This window comes from Hippopotamus amphibius, chromosome 11, assembly GCF_030028045.1.
Source record: "Hippopotamus amphibius kiboko isolate mHipAmp2 chromosome 11, mHipAmp2.hap2, whole genome shotgun sequence".
NCBI lineage: Eukaryota > Metazoa > Chordata > Mammalia > Artiodactyla > Hippopotamidae > Hippopotamus > Hippopotamus amphibius.
This window is the reverse complement of record NC_080196.1, coordinates 40,400,192-40,415,988: the sequence shown is the minus strand read 5'-3', so window position 1 is coordinate 40,415,988 and position 15,797 is coordinate 40,400,192. Positions and strand designations below refer to the sequence as shown.

Sequence of the window (15,797 nt, the reverse complement as noted above, 5' to 3'; positions counted from 1 at the left end):
TCTATGAGCCAGGCACTGTTCTAAGAATGTTGGGGACACATCGCTGAACTCAAAAGAGCTTCTCCCTCATGGAGCTTATATTCTAGTGGGGCAGGGCGGGGGAGGGAGACAGATGATTAAAATGAAAAAGGAAATAGAAATAGTATACAATATGGAGGGGTGGATAAAGCAGTACAAGGCAAGTAGGGAATTCTGGGAACGGCCTCACAGGCACGATAACATGATAACAAGGTAGAGGAGTGCGCCATGTGGGTACGTAGAGAAGAGAATGTAAGGCAGCGCGAACAGCAAGTGCAAAGGCCCTGAGGCAGGGGTGTCTCTGGCTTGTTCAGTGAGCAGGGAGGCTGGTGTGGCTGGCGCAGCATGGGCAAGAGGGATGGGAGTGGGAGAGGACAGCAGACAGCAGGGAGGTCATTGGAGGGACTGGGGCTTTAACGAGTGAGGTGAGAGCCCCTGGAGGATTTTGAGCAGAGGAGTGACATGACCTGACTTATGAATCTCTGGCTGCTCTGTTGAAAATAGATCACAGGAGGTCAAGGGCAGAAGCGAGGAGACCCGTGAGGAGGTTCTCCAGAGGAGGCAAGGGCTGGACCCTGGGCAGCAGTGCAGGTGAGTGAAGTGGTTGGATTCTGGGTAGATCTTGAAGGTAGAGCCAACAGGAGTTGTTGACAGTTGGGATAAGGATGAGAGAGAGAGAAAGTAATCAAAAATGATGTGCAGCGTTTTGGCCCAAGCAATTGGAAGGTTGCAGCCGTGAGTAAGGACGAGGAGTGACACGGATAGCCCTGTGTGCAGGTCCCTGGAGACCCTGATGAGGGCAGTTTCCACGGAGAGATCAGGAGGAGAAGAGAGACGCCACACAAATCACTGTCTGCTGGAGAGGAGAGCAGAGAAAGGAGGAGATGAGAGGCAAGGCCCCGCGGCCAGAGGGCTGCAGCAGCAAGGCCTGTCCAGAGGGCAGGAGGTGAGGCCTGGGGAGGCGGAGGGGCTTGGTGGGGGAGCTCAGTGCACACTGCTGCCTCTTTCATCACCTTGCCCGGAGGAAGTTCTGCCCTCCCCACGAGGCCAATCCTGGGGAGGGTCCCAGAGGTCCAAGAAGAGCCTCTGCACCTTCTGGGGAGCAGGGGAAGGGCTGAGTGGGCATCCTCTGCCTGAAGGCCATTCAGAACAAGGGCCCACACGCCAGGGCTTGCCGCTGGGTCTGGATGCACTGGAGTAACTCATACAGAACGGCACCTGGGGGTGGAGCAGGTGGGCAGGCTGCTGACCGGGCAACAGCCGGCCTATCCTGTCACAAGATTTGTGCTGATGGAGATGCTAGGCCGAGGCCATAGGATGGAAATGGGGAGGGGAGAGTGAGGGAGCAGGACAGGCCCCCCTGGGGTTCTGAAAGCAACAACCGAGTTGATTCCTTAGCTGCAGGCCTGCGCTGGCTGAGAATCACAGGGAAGCATGTATGGAAAGAGGGGCATCTGCGGGACTGGGAAGAGAGCATCATCCTCCAACCAACACCTTCTCCGTCTCCCTCCCTGGGCCCACCTGGGTTTTTATCAGAGGAGCCAGGGAGGGTCCCTGACCTGAACCCAGGAAGCGGAGTGGGAAGTCGTGCTTGGTGAGGATGCACAGGGCTCAGCCATTCATCTCAAAGCCCTGCTCCCCGGTGCGCTGCAGAGAATACTCCTGCTCGGCCAAGCGCAGCTGGTGCAGCTCGTCCTCCCTGCTCCAGGGCACGGGCTGGATGGGGCTGGCAGAGCCCCGGGGAGGTGCCCCGAGAGGAGGGCTTGGCTGTGCGGTGCCTCTGACTCTTCGGCCCAAATTGCCTCACGGAGGAGACAGAGGTCTGCCTTCAGCATCCAGTGGGGCGCTTCCAGTCTGGTCGGGTTGCCCAGTGGCCAGACAGCCCGATATGCTGTCTGGGGTCTGACTGTCCTTGGATTCTCCAGAGGCAGGACTCTGGACCCAGACCTACCTGGCGTGACTCTTGGGCTTGCAGTTTGCAAGCTGCAGGCCTGCACGGGTGCTGGCATCTGGAAAACGGGGCTGGTTGTCATGGATGCAGAGTGTGTACAAGCAGCGGTATTTGGGTGGGTGGTGTGTGCTCATCCCGGTGTCCTTTCTCTCCAGAATTCTCCCCAAACTTCCTTCTTCCCTTTCCATCGGAGCCTCTTCCTCCTGTCCCAAGGGTCTCCCTCATCCATCTGTTGAACGATCACTGATCACAGCCTTTATGCCAAAAGCTGTGTGAGGCACTGGGGTCAATGAGAAGTTCCCAGCTTTTGAAGCTGCAGGCTGGAGGGGCCGGCAGTGAGGTAAATCAGGTCGTATGATGCAAAGCCGTGCCACGTGACATCAACCTGTCCCCTGACATAAAGTCAGGGAACCTGAGGTAAAGCCAGGCACCTGAGGTAAAGCCAGGCATGTGACACAAAAAGCCACCTCCTGAAGAGAGACATTTTATCTCCAGCTCATCAGGGAGACTTTGGAAACCATCACTTGCCAGAAGAAATATCTTTTAGCTGCCTTGTACCTGAGAGTATCCATTTGCTGTCTATCCAAACGAAAAAGTATTTTTATGAGCAATGGGAACTACAGAAAGCCGTAGATGATAAGGATCGCTGGTTTACTTCCTTTTTCATCAGGTAATTTTTAAGTTCCTACCCTTCGCCAAAGTTACAGCGGCGTCTCCTGAGCTGGAATAGCGGTTGTCACAGATACGGGGACCATCCCCACAGGAAGAGTGGAAACCCCAGAGGCTTGCGTGCAGGAAAACAGCACGGTTTCCATCAGACATGCTTGTATGTCCCTATAGCACCACCAGGAACAGGCAGCTCAATAACCACCTTCTAACACTGATCTTCAGGTTGTCCCTCTATGTAACCTCCACCATCCGGAAGGAGATCTGGCCACTCCCTTTCCCTCACTGACATCCAGCTTCACGGTCAATCAGTCACCAGGTCCTCTTTGTTTTCTGTCCTTAATACAGTATCTTTAATCACAATCCTCTTCTCACCATCATCTCTGCCCTAGTTTGTTAAGCATAAAGGAATTGTTCCAAGCCTGAGGATGAAGGGTTGATAGAAATGAAATGATGTAGCAGCACCAGGACAAGAGTGAAGAAAGAGAGGCACCTAGGATGCACATCTCAGGAGGCATCACTCTCAGGAGCAGACAAGTGTAGGGTCAGCTCAGATGCGTGCCTTCCTGAGTTTATGCCCTAGTCACCTCTCGTCTTACCCTAATCCCAGCCCTACGATTTTTTTAAGTTTTCGTATAAATTGTTGCCGAAATCTATTAACACTCATCCGGAGGTTATGTACCCTTCTCCTCATACCACAGGTACTCATGCAGGTGATACACCTGGGCTCAGGTACTGCCACTTGGTGCTTGCACGCTTGGACAATTCTTGCCCATGCCTAGGGAGGATAAAATGCTCAATTATGTTTCTTGAGCTGCCGTTTTTCTTTAGGGAGGTTTTTCCCTCTGCTCTTTATACTATGTGATTTCATTCTCTGGTTTTACATCGACACCAGCATAAAATAAAAAAATTTTTTTTTAAACGTAGAAAAGAAAAAACAAAAAGAAAAAAAAAGGACGCCAGCATATTTTTGTCATCACAGGACACTCAGGGAATCGACACATGCAGGTTGTCAGCTGCGGTGCTAGGAAACACAGGTCGGGCTGGATGTTCCTCCACAAGGAGCGTCATAAACAGAAGTGGCGGCGGCCACAGGTACTCGGTTCTTTGTTTTTTTGTTTTAATATTCATTTTTTGGTTGCGCTGGGTCTTAGTTACAGGGCACGGGATCTTCATTGCCACCTGCGAGATCTTCGTTGCGGCATGCGGGATCTTTAGTTGTAGCACGTGGGATCTTTAGCTGCGGCATGCAGGATCTTTTTTTTTTCAGTTGCGGCATGCGGGATCTAATTCCCTGACCAGGGATGGAACCCAGGCCCCCTGCGTTGGGAGCATGGAGTCTTACCCACTGCGCCGCCAGGGAAGTCCTGGTACTCCTCATCAACAGTAAAGTATCAGTACCCACCAGTGATGTGCAGTACTTGCAATGACATTAATAAATCAGAGCAGAATCAAGGTTATCTCCACAATAACATCCTTGCATTCTCTAGAGTTATCTAGAGTTCTAAAATGCTTTCCTCAGTAGGAGAGAAAGAGGCGGCTTTACTTCTAGCCTTCCCAGCGCTATTTTTACCTTCTAAGCACTGTGTACACACGTGCCATGATCTCTTAAGCGTGTCTCGTCAGGACAAAAAGGCAGAGAATGGTGGCTGCATGTGGAGCTTAGAAACTCCAGGAGGCCCTGAGATGTTTGATTTCTCCACACACTGTCTCTCGGTTACCTCTCGAGTGCGCTTGGAGACGTTTTCCAGGGTTTGTCTGCATGTATCCCAATCTCTGTCTGGTGGGGGCCCCATGGGTGGGTCCTGGAGTGCTTTACACCTTCTTGTTCACGACATGATGTGATGTAGGCTCCCCGCCCCTCCCCCCCCACCACACACACTAACTTTCCACACGGTTCACAACTGAAAAGCTCTTCACCTGGTGTCTTCCTCTCTTTTTTCCGGTGGATTGGCTTTCACCTTCAGGATGAAATCTATCTCCTAAGATACTATATTTCACTGATCCTTTTAGGTCAGTCCTGGTCATTCTGAGTCAGACATCCTCCCACTGTTTTACACACACACACACACACACACACACACACACACATGCATTTCAATTGCCCTTTTCCTACCTTTTACAGCTGCTGTGGTCATAAGAGCTGTTCATTCAAGGCATGTCTTCTAAATTGTTGTCGTTGCCTCCTGGTTAGTCTCCCTGCCTCCTGGCCAAATCCCCTCACTCTTTATAGGAATAAAACATACCCATGAGACATCTGGATATTCTGGTCACAGACTTCCTCATTCTCTTGGGTGTATAATGATACAGTGGACAAGTAGGGTCTTTGGAACATGTAGATGTGGGTTTAAACCCAGCTCCATCTGCTATGACCTTGTGATTTGCATCACCTTTGAGCATCAGGCTCTTCATCAACAAAAAGGAATAACAATCTCTGCCTCATGGAGTTTTTATGAAAATGAAATAACACCATGCCTATAAACCAGTCAGCACAGGTGTCTGACACATAGTAGTGTTGAGGCAAGGGGGAACCCCTTCCAGGGCCCGAGCGTGGGCTCTTGTCTAATACTCGGAAATAAATTGTCCAAGGAGACACACGTGTTGACAAAACAAGATACTTCATTGGGAAGGGGCATCCCGGCGGAGAGCAGCAGGGTAAGGGAACCCAGGAGAACTGCTCTGCCACATAAGGTTCATGGCTCGCAGTCCCAAATTTTATGGTAATAGGGTTAGTTTCCGGGTTGTCCTGGCCAATCATTCTGACACAGGGTCCTTCCTGGTGGTGCATGCATCGCTCAGCCAAGAGGGATTCCAGTGAGGAGGATTCTGAGAAGTTGGTAGGACATGTGGACTAGTGTCACCTCTGTCCTTTTGACCTCTGAATTCTTCCGGTTGGTGGTAGCTTTTTAGTTCCGCATTCCTTACCAGAACCTCCCGTTGTAAGATAACTCACGCATGTGGTTACTATCTTGCCTGGCCAGGGCGGGTGGTTTCAGTCAGTGGCTCCCCTAACAGTAGGATTTTAACAGAGGCGACCCCTCCCTTCTTCCCTTTGTTATCCAAAGTAAGGGCATCTAAGGGTTGGGGAAATACTGTGCAATTTTTCTTCATGTGACCTTTCTGTTTGAAACACTTAGTACTAGCATTCTATAAGTTTGTACTACCTTGTTGAAAATATCTGGGGATTCTGAAAATAGAATTTGAATCCTGCTTAAATATATTTTCAACATAGTCCTGTGGAGGGGTGAGGATGAAAAGGGGGAAAATTCAGTGATGAAAAAATAACTTCATGAAAGAAAGAGAGGTTGTAGGTGAATTATTGTTAGCCTATTGCTTTTTCTCTTCTAGTTACTTTGATTTGATTACAGGCTCACAATATAAGACGGGTGGCATTTTTTTCCATCAGCGTTTCTCTTAGAGTCTGGTCTTTCAGAAACAGACACAGAGAACAAAGCCCCTTTCCTCTGTCCTTCCAGAGCTAACATCCCACCTTAAATCCAATGGGATATCCCAGTTATTTATTATAATGGAATTTTGCCAAGTGTTATGCAAATAACACTTCTCATTCAAAAGATCATAAGAGAAAACAGAGAGCTTCAGTCATCAGTCAGCCAGAGAATGGATTGCACCATGAACATTCCTTTCTTTCCTTGCAACTCCTGTCATTTCAGCCCCTCTCTCCACACTCCCCACCCCCAAATTTAAGCATTTCTTTGGAGCAGTATTTGCTGGGTTAACTTTCATGGAAATGGTGATAATATTAGGAATCAGAAGAAATGTGCCTTCCCGTTTTAGCAGCCCTCCCCCAACCCCCCAGGCTTAAGCATTTTGTTCTTGTTGTTGTTGTTGTTAAGACGTGTTGGGTGGGGGCTTCCCTGGTGGCGCAGTGGTTAAGAATCCACCTGCTAATGCAAAGGACACTGGTTCGAGCCCTGAGCGGGGAAGATCCCACATGCCGCAGAGCAACTAAGCCCATGCGCCACAACTACTAAGCCTGTGCCCTAGAGCCTGCGAGCCACAACTACTGAGCCCACATGCCACAACTACTGAAGCCCATGTGCCTAGAGCCCGTGCTCCGCAACAAGAGAAGCCACCACAATGAGAAGCCCACTAGAGAAAATCCATGTGTAGCAACAAAGACCAAACGTAGTCATAAATAAATAAATAAACAATAAAAATAAATCTTAAAAAAAGAAGTGTTGGATGAGTCAACTTTTATTTAAATGATGAGGATGTTGGGGGGGGGGTCAGAAAAAATTTAAGAAGTTCAAGGATAATGACAACTTGGTGACCAGACGGAGGTTTCTCTCCTCCACTTGCTGCTGACAATGCCGTAGCATTCAGGTGTCTTCTCTGGAGTGGGCAGGAGTTTTTACATAAATGTAAAGCCTTACACAGAGCTGCTTCTGGCAGAAATTTTATTATAACCAATTCAACACATCTCTCTGCACTGGCCACTCATGAGAGTAACAGCGGCTTTGTTATGCAGACCGCATCTTTAACGCAGAATTTAGTTTTAGGGGAGTTTACCTAGGCCTGAGAGGTGGACTCATGCTGCCCAGAGAGCACAGAAGACTTTTCTGAGTGAATGACGATATTCCACCCTCACCCTTGCTGCCGGCGATGTCCTGGATCCGCAGCGGCTGGGCTTTCTGACCTGTACCTCAATCTCAAGTTCTGTTTTGGACAGGGAGGAGGGAGGGCGTCAGCGGGGAGAGGGAGATTGAAGACGTCAGAAATGGCCTCAACCAAATTAGTAATTAGGTTTTTTTGTTTACTGTATTTTGACTGCGCCTTGTGGCTTGCGGGATCTTAGTTCAACGACCAGGGATTGAACCAGTGAAAGCACCGAAACCTAACCACTGTGTTGCAGGAAGGGGGACCCCTTCCAGGGCCTGAGAGGGGGCTCTTGTCTCACACTCGGAAATGAATTGTCAGTGGAGACCGTGCTGACAAAGCGAGAGGCTTTATTGGGAAGGGGCACCCGGGCGGAAGGCAGGAGGGTGAGGGAACCCAGGAGGACCGCTCTGCCGTGTGGCTCACAGTCTCGGGTTTTATGGTGATGGGATTAGTTTCCGGGTTATCTCTGGCCAACCATTCTAACTCAGGGTCTTTCCTGGTGGCGCACGCATCGCTCAGGCAAGATGGCTTCCAGCGAGGAAGATTTGGGGAGGTTGGTAGGACATGTGGACTGGCGTCTCCTTCTAACCTTTCCCAAATTCTTCGGTTGGTGCTGGCTTGTGAGTTCCAAGTTCCCTACCAGGACCTCTTGTCGTAAAACAACCCATGCACATGGTTACTGTGGTGCCTGGCCAGGGTAGGCGGTTTCGGTCAGTGGTTCCCCTGACAACTAGACAACCAGGGAATTCCCTAGTAACTAGTTTTTAAAGCTAATGAATTTCTTCTCTAACTCTGCTTATCACTCATTGGCCGTGTGTATAACATGCTGCTTTTCCCCTCCTCAGGCCGTGTCTCTCTCAGGGCCGATCGCAATTCCTGCAACATGCATTCACTTTATTTTATTTTATAAAAATATTGGGCTACAGCCGATTAACGATGTTGTGATAGTTTCAGGTGCACAGCAAGGCGACTCAGCCATACCTATGCATGTATCCACTCTCCTCCACACTCCCCTTCCATCCACGTCGCCACATAACATTGAGCAGAGTTCCCTGTGGGTTCTTGTTGGTTACCATCTTAAATAGAGCAGTTGTGTACATGTCGATCCCCGAATCCCTAACTATCCCTTCGGCCCACCCTTCCCCCCAGTAATCATAGTTTCGTTCTCTAAGTCTATGAATCTGTTTCTGTTTTGTAAATGAGTTCATTTGTATAATTTCTTCTTAGATTCCACATATAAGTGATATCATACGATATTTCGCTTTCTCTGTCTGACTTACTTCACTCAGTAGGACAATCTCCAGGTCCATCCATGTTGCTGCAAATGGCATTATGTCATTCTTTTTAATGGCTGAGTAACATTCCATTGTATATATGTACCACATCTTCTTTATCCATTCCTCTGTTGGTGGACATCTAGGTTGCTTCCACGTCTTGGCTATCGTAAACAGTGCTTCAGTGAACATTGGGGTGCATGTATCCTTTTGGGCCATGTTTTTCTCCGGATGGATGCCCAGGAGTGGGATTGCTGGGTCATATGGTAGCTCTATTTTTAGTTTTTTAAGGAAGCTCCATACTGTTCTCCATCGTGGCTGTACCAATTTACATTCCCACCAACAGGGTGGGAGGGTTCCCTTTTCTCCACACCCTCTCCAGCATTTATTGTTTGTGGATTTTTTGATGAGGGCCATTTTGACTGGTGTGAGGTAATATCTCATTGTAGTTTTTATTTGCATTTCTCTAATAATTAGCGATGTTGAATGTCTTTTCATATGCCTCTTGGCCATCTGTGTGTCTTCTTTGGAGAAATGTCTGTTTAGGTCTTCTGCTCATTTTTTGATTGGATTGTTTGTTCTGATGATATTAAGCCTCATGAGCTGTTTGTAAATTTTGGAGACTAATCCCTTGTCGGTCACGTCATTTACAAATATTTTCTCCCATCTGTGGGTTGTCTTTTCATTTTGTTTACGGTTTTCTGTGCTGTGCAAAAGCTTTTGAGTTTAATTAGATCCCATTTATTTTTTTAATTTACATTATTCTGGGAGATGGATCAAAAAGATATTGCTATGATTTATGTCAGAGAGTGTTCTGCCTCTGTTTTCCTCTAGGAATCTTATGGTGTCCGGTCTCACATTTAGGTCTTTAATCCACTTTGAGCTTATTTTTGCGTATGGTGTTAAAGAACGATCTAAATTTCATTTTTTTTTACATGTAGCTGACCAGGTTTCCCAGCACCATTTGTTGAAAAGACTGTCTTTCCACTATTGTGTAGTCTTGCCTCCTTTGTCGTAGATATGCATTCACTTTAAATCCACCCATTCTCCTGTCTTCTCTTCCAGGTAGCTATAGAGTCCACTGTCTCAAACGGGGACCTCAGGAACAGCTGTTCCCTGCTCTACATCCACCCCTAGCAGCTCAGCGAGTAAGGCCTTGGTGGCTGTGGGGGAGATTTGCCAGGGCTTTGACAGGTACAAGACTCCCCGTATCTGTGGGTTTCCATGGCCCTTGACTGACCCTGGGCAGAGGGATGGAAATTAAGTCATTGCTAAGGGTCATGAGGGGACAGAATAAAGCCTGGCCCCAAACGTGTCATCTTCTCCACACCTAGAGAAACTGAGTTCATACCCTGCTCACATTGGGCACCAAAAAAATCCTTTCTTAGCTTTCTTCTCTTACTTGGCTGGCGGGACCACTCGATAGCAGTTTTGGTTTCCCTTTTGTATAGTTTCAGTATGTGCCTTGCTACACAAAGTTTGGTGCATGGACCAGCAGTGTAAGGTCACCTAGGAACTTAGAACATCAAGCCCCACTTGAGAATCTGAATCAGCATCTGCAGTGTAACGTGATTCCCAGATGATTCGTGTGCACGTTAGAGCTGGAGAAGCACTGGTTTAGTGGGCACTGTTCTATCTGATCCTCGCATTAACGCTTCTGTCGTGGGTGTTGTTTACCAGCAGCGGAAAACCATGCAGGGAGGTGACGTGCCCTGTCGCACAGCCAGAGGCAGGATTTAAACCCAGATCCAGCTCATTCCATAGCATAAGCTCGTAATTGTGGGTTTCACTGACCTTAAAAGCTATTGGTAACTTTAGCAGAGGGTGTGTGTCTGCCCACGTGCCCGTGTGTGTGCCCACACCAGTGTGAGTGTTTGTGTGCATATAGAAAACATGATTTTGAGATCAGATGAGGTCAGATCAGTATTATATTTATTTTTACTTGGTGGTAAGTATTGACCTTTCCCACCAAGAGAATTCCCTGTAAGAAGTGATTTCCATAAATCACATTAAACTGAATTTATTCTGCCTTTGCAGTATTTCCAGATCGAGGTGATGTTGTTCACATGTTTGATCCAGAAGCCTCTTTGAGGGAGACCTAGCATAAATATAAATATGGGTAAATCTCAGTTGACTGTCTGGTATGATGGTAGAAGAGGGCTGTTTAGTAATGAGCAGCAACTAACGGACCTGTTAAAGCAGGAAAATAAAGAAAGTGACTCTGTCCTCCAGTTTCAGAGAGATTTCATGGGATAGCTGGTTTCTGTTCTTTCTAGTCTCATAATTGGTGATAACCGTATTAAAATCCTGATACCCAGGCACCATAGGGAGTGACACAACCTAGGGACCAGAAGGTGCAGAGAAACCAACAGGACAGGTAATAGGAAAGTTTCCATCAGTGTCCTTCCCGCTGGCGAGTCTCTGATTCGGTTTGGTCATTGCCAGTAACTCAAATGGGTACAAGGCCAGCTGGGGATGAATGAACAAGTCCAATCAAATCAGACAGCTCTAAACACTAGGTCCCTGCTGGCACTTCCCCTCGTCCACGTTTGGAACGAAGGGCAGTGATAGCTTCTTGTTGTTGTTCTTGTTGCTGCTGCCATGCCACGCAGCTTGTGGGATCTTAGCTCTCTGACCAGGGGCTGAACCTCAGCAGTGACAGTGCAGAGTCCTAACCACTGGACCGCAGGGAATTCCCAACAATAGCATTTTAAATTACCTTGTTGAACGGATACTTATACTTGCGATATTGTCTGTGAAGACAACTTGAATCTCAGCTCTGATTTCTTCAGGCCCCAATTCGGGGAGGATTCTTAGAGGGGCTCAGGTCGTGGAGATTTCTACCAAGGAGGGAAAAGATGGACAGATTGCATCGTTACTGTGAGAAACTCCTCCAAATGTCCCCACGACACCAACACAGTAATTCTCTCCCTTCTCTCTATCACACACACAATTTATTGAGGGGACAGTCTTTTCCTGGTATATATCCCTGGCAGCTTTGTCATAAATTAACTGACCACATATGTGTGGGTTTTTTCCTGGGCTGTCTATTCTATTCCTCTGACCCGTGTGCTTCTTTTTGTGCCATTTCTACACTGTTTGGTTACTGTAGCTTTGTAATATGTTTTCAGGTCAGTCAGTAAGTTTCCTCCAACTGCTGTTCTCCTTTCTCAGGATCCCGTTGGCTCTTTGGGGTCCTTTGTGATTCCATACAAATGTCAGGATAGTTTGTTCAGCTTCTGTGAAAAGTGCCATTGGAATTTTGGTAAGATTTGCATTGAACATGCATACTGTTTTGGGTAGAATGGACATTTCAGCACTCCTAATTCTTTCCATTTATGAGCACAGGATATCTCTCCATTTATTTGTGTCTTCATTTTCTTCATTAATGTCTATGGTTTTCATTGTGCAGCTCTTTCACGTCTTGGGTTAAATTTATTCCTAGGTAGTTGGTTCTTTTGATGTTACTGTAAATGGGATTGTTTTCTTGATTTCTCTCTCTGATGGTTCATTATTATTATATAGAAACACAACTGATTTTTGTGTATTGATTTTGTATGCTGCAGCTTTAGTGAATTCATTTCTTGGCTCTAACAGTTTTTTAGTGATTTAATACGAAAACTGGAATTAAAAATCCCTCTGTTTCTACCACGTCCGGGTTATCCACAACACCCAAGACATAGTGACTACTAATATAATCTTCCCACAGTGCCCCTTAAAAACATGTGAACTCCTACAAGGGTGCATTGCATCATCATTTCCGGTGAGCAGGATCTGGGTAGGGCTTGGCCTCTGTGGCAAAGGGTGTTGTCTTCTCTACATTTCTGCCCTTCTACTGATGTGATTGTTTTGAAAAGTAATTTATTCACCAGTAATTTCAAACACATAGAAAATTTAAAATAGCAGTACAAAGTACTCACACTTGCCACTGCACACAAAACAGTTCAGTGTGTTTTACCCAAAATGGTGATTCTCTTCCAGGGAACCAGCACGAAACCTCCACATGAGGAAATTATTATGGTTTCCACTTTATGATCCAATCCACAGGCCCACTTCAACTTTCAGCAGCTGCCCCAACTCTCAGGAAATCTCTCTTTTCATTCTGACCCTGTTTGGGTTTTCTGGAACCATGACTCATACTTTCCTTCATTATCACAACCTCGATGGGTTGAAAGTGCACAGGATGAGTAAGATCTGGGCGACCTTCTCTATATTGTACCATGGATCAATCCTGCATTCATTTCTTATTGTGATTAAATGTACATAACATTTACCATTTAAACCATTTTAAGTACACAGTTCTATGGCATTAACCACACTCACACTGTTGTGCAAATAGCCTCACCATCCATGTTCAGATTTTTTCCATTTTCACCAGTGAAGCTCTGTAGCCATTAAACACTAATTCCCCTCAGCCCCTGGCAACTGCGTTCTACTTCCTGCCTTTGAATGTGACTCCTCTGGACACCTCGTATAAGTGGAATCATACCATTTTTGTCCTTTTGCAAGAGGGCTATTTCACTTGTCATAATGGATCAAGGTTAATACATGTTGTAGCACGTGTCAGAATTTCCTTAGATTTTAAGGCTGAATTTCCAGTGCTTTCTGTGTATACCACATTTAGTTTATCCATTCCTCCACTGATGGACACGTGGGTTGCTTCTACCTTTTGCTGTTGGGATTAACATTGCTGTGAAGGTGAGTGTACCCGTATCTGTTCCAGTCCCTGCTTTCAATCTTTTGGGTATAGACCCTGATGTGGAGTTGACGAGTCATATGTTAATTCTATGTGGAAGTTTTTGAGGAACTGCCATCCTGTTTTCGACAGAGGCTACATCATTTCACTCGATTCCTCTTAAGGCAGAGTAATGTGGATCAACCGCCATATCATTTATCCATTTACCCATTGGGGGACATTAGCACTGCTTCTACCTTGTGGCTACGGTGAACTGTGCTGCTGTCAATAGATGTGTACACCTGTTTTCAATCCTTTGGGTTCTATATCCAGGGGTGGAGTGGTGGAACCATAGGAAATTGTATATTCATAAACAGAGGTTGCACCATTTTCCATTTCCACAACACTGTTTTTAAAAGTTCCAGTGTCGAAAATGGGCAAAACAGGTCTTCAGATAGTTAGATGTTTTCAGGAGCTGATGTTATGAGCCCGACCTTTGAAACTCCTCATATCTAGAAAAGCACTAAATCCCCGTATGGTGACGTCTGTTCCTCGTGACGAGCAGAAACCCCCTACAAAAAAAATGTGTTTGATTGCATGTACTCCTCCTTTACCAAGAATACATATATACCAATCCTCCTCCCTGCCTCTTTGGAACATTTCTCAGAGCTATCTGGGACGCTGTCTCTCGGGCTGCAGTCCTCATTTTGCCCCAAATAAACGCAACTCACAGCTCTCAAAAAAAAAAAAAAGTTCTAATGTCTACACTGTTGTCAACATTTGTTATTTTTAATTTTCTTGATTATACCCATTTTAGCGTGTGTGGAGTTATTATTGCATTGTGGTTTTAAGTTGCATTTCCATCGTATCTTTTCATCTGCTTGTGGACCATTTTCATGTCTTGTGTGGAGAAGGGTCTATTTAAGTCCTTTGTCCACATTTAAAATTGGGTTGTCTTTGTTGATGAGTTGTAGAAGTTCTTGATACACACTGGATAAAGGCTCATCAGATATAAATATAATGTGGAATTATTTTCTTCCATTCTGTGGGCTGTCATTTCACTTTCTAAACTGCATCTTTTTTTGATGCATAAAGGTTTTTAATTTTAAGGAAATCTAATTTTTTTCCTTTGGTTGCTGGTGCTTTGCTGTCAGATCTAAGAAACCATTGCTAAATCCGAGGTTATAAAGGTTTATCCCCATGTTTTGTTGGAAATTTTACATAGTTGTCCCTCAGTATCCATGAGGAATTTGTTCCAGGACACCCTGCAGATACCAAAATCCATGGACCCTCAAATCTCTTATATAAAAGGGTATAGTATTTGCAAATAACCTAGGCACATCTTCCTGTATACTTCAAATCATTCCTAGGTTGTGTATAAGAAGTAATGCAATATAAATGCTATATAAATGTTGTAAAAACAGTGTAAATGTTATGCAAATAGTTGCTGGCACGTGGTAAATTCAAGTTTTTCCTTTTGAAATTTTTTGAAAATTTTTTTCTAATATTTTTTGATCTGGCGTTTGTTGAATCCATGGATGTGAAACCTGTGGTTACAAGGGGCTGAGTGAAATTTTACTTTTTATATTTAAGCCTTTTATGTATTTTGAGATACTTTTTGTATGTGATATGAGGTAAGGATCCAGTTTCATTCCTCTGCAGGTGGATAGCCAATCACCTAGCACCATTTGTTGAAAACACCATTTCCCCCCATTTTAATACTGTTGACTGTAGTCTGAAGTCTGTGCATTGTAAACGAATGGGTTTATTTCTGGGATCTCCATTCAATTCCATTCATCTACGTGTATACCTTCATGCCAGGATCACAGTGTTTTATTTAATGTTGCTGTGTGCTAGTGTTGGAAATTGGGAAGTGTGAACCTCCCGTTTTGATTTTCTTTTTAAAAATTGTTTAAGCTCTTTAGGTTCTCTTGAAATTCCATATTTCAGGGTGTCACATTCTCCTCCCTTTCATGTGGATGTACCCCAATTTGCTTATGCATTCATCTCCTGAAGACATCCTGATTCCTGTAAGGTTTAGACATTATGAGTTGAGGTTCCGTGCATATTAGCATCCTTGTTTTTGTTTGGATATGGTTTTTCAAAGCAGTTGTGTGACTGCTGGAGGCATGACGGGTGGATCTCAGGGTGTGAGACCTGTTCAGCTTTGGATAATACTGCCAAACGGTATCTCGGGAGGCTGTGTGTGCCTTCCATCAGCAATGAAGGAGAGTTGCTGTTGTTCCCCATCCTCCAGCAACTGGTGTTGTCATTTGGGGAGGAGGTTAGCAGCTCTGATAAGTAGGTGGTGCCATCTTGTTGTTTTAATTTGTAATTCCCTGATGATATCCGACATGGATCATATTTCTTGTCCACTTATTTATTATCTGTATATCTTCTTTGGCCAGGTGTCTGTTCAGCTCTTTACCCATCCGTGATGAAGGTGTTTGCTTTGCAGTTGTACAAATTGTTTATCAGATATGTGTTTTGCAAATATTTTTTCTCCTGATGTGTGGCTTGTCTTCTGGTTTCCTGAGAGTTTAAAGTTTTACATTTCTGAAGTCCACGTTCAAAATTTTATTTCTTTTGTGGA

General features: G+C 45.6%; 1 protein-coding gene across 1 annotated transcript in view; it reads right to left on the bottom strand.

The window, feature by feature from the left end:
- ETV7 (ETS variant transcription factor 7) overlaps window positions 1-15,797 on the bottom strand; it is a 38,450-nt gene that overhangs the window by 4,432 nt on the left and 18,221 nt on the right. The window contains 3 exon segments of the mRNA XM_057698193.1: window positions 1,170-1,236; window positions 1,578-1,744; window positions 1,970-2,027. Coding sequence (XP_057554176.1) covers window positions 1,170-1,236; window positions 1,578-1,744; window positions 1,970-2,027 — 292 coding nt within the window.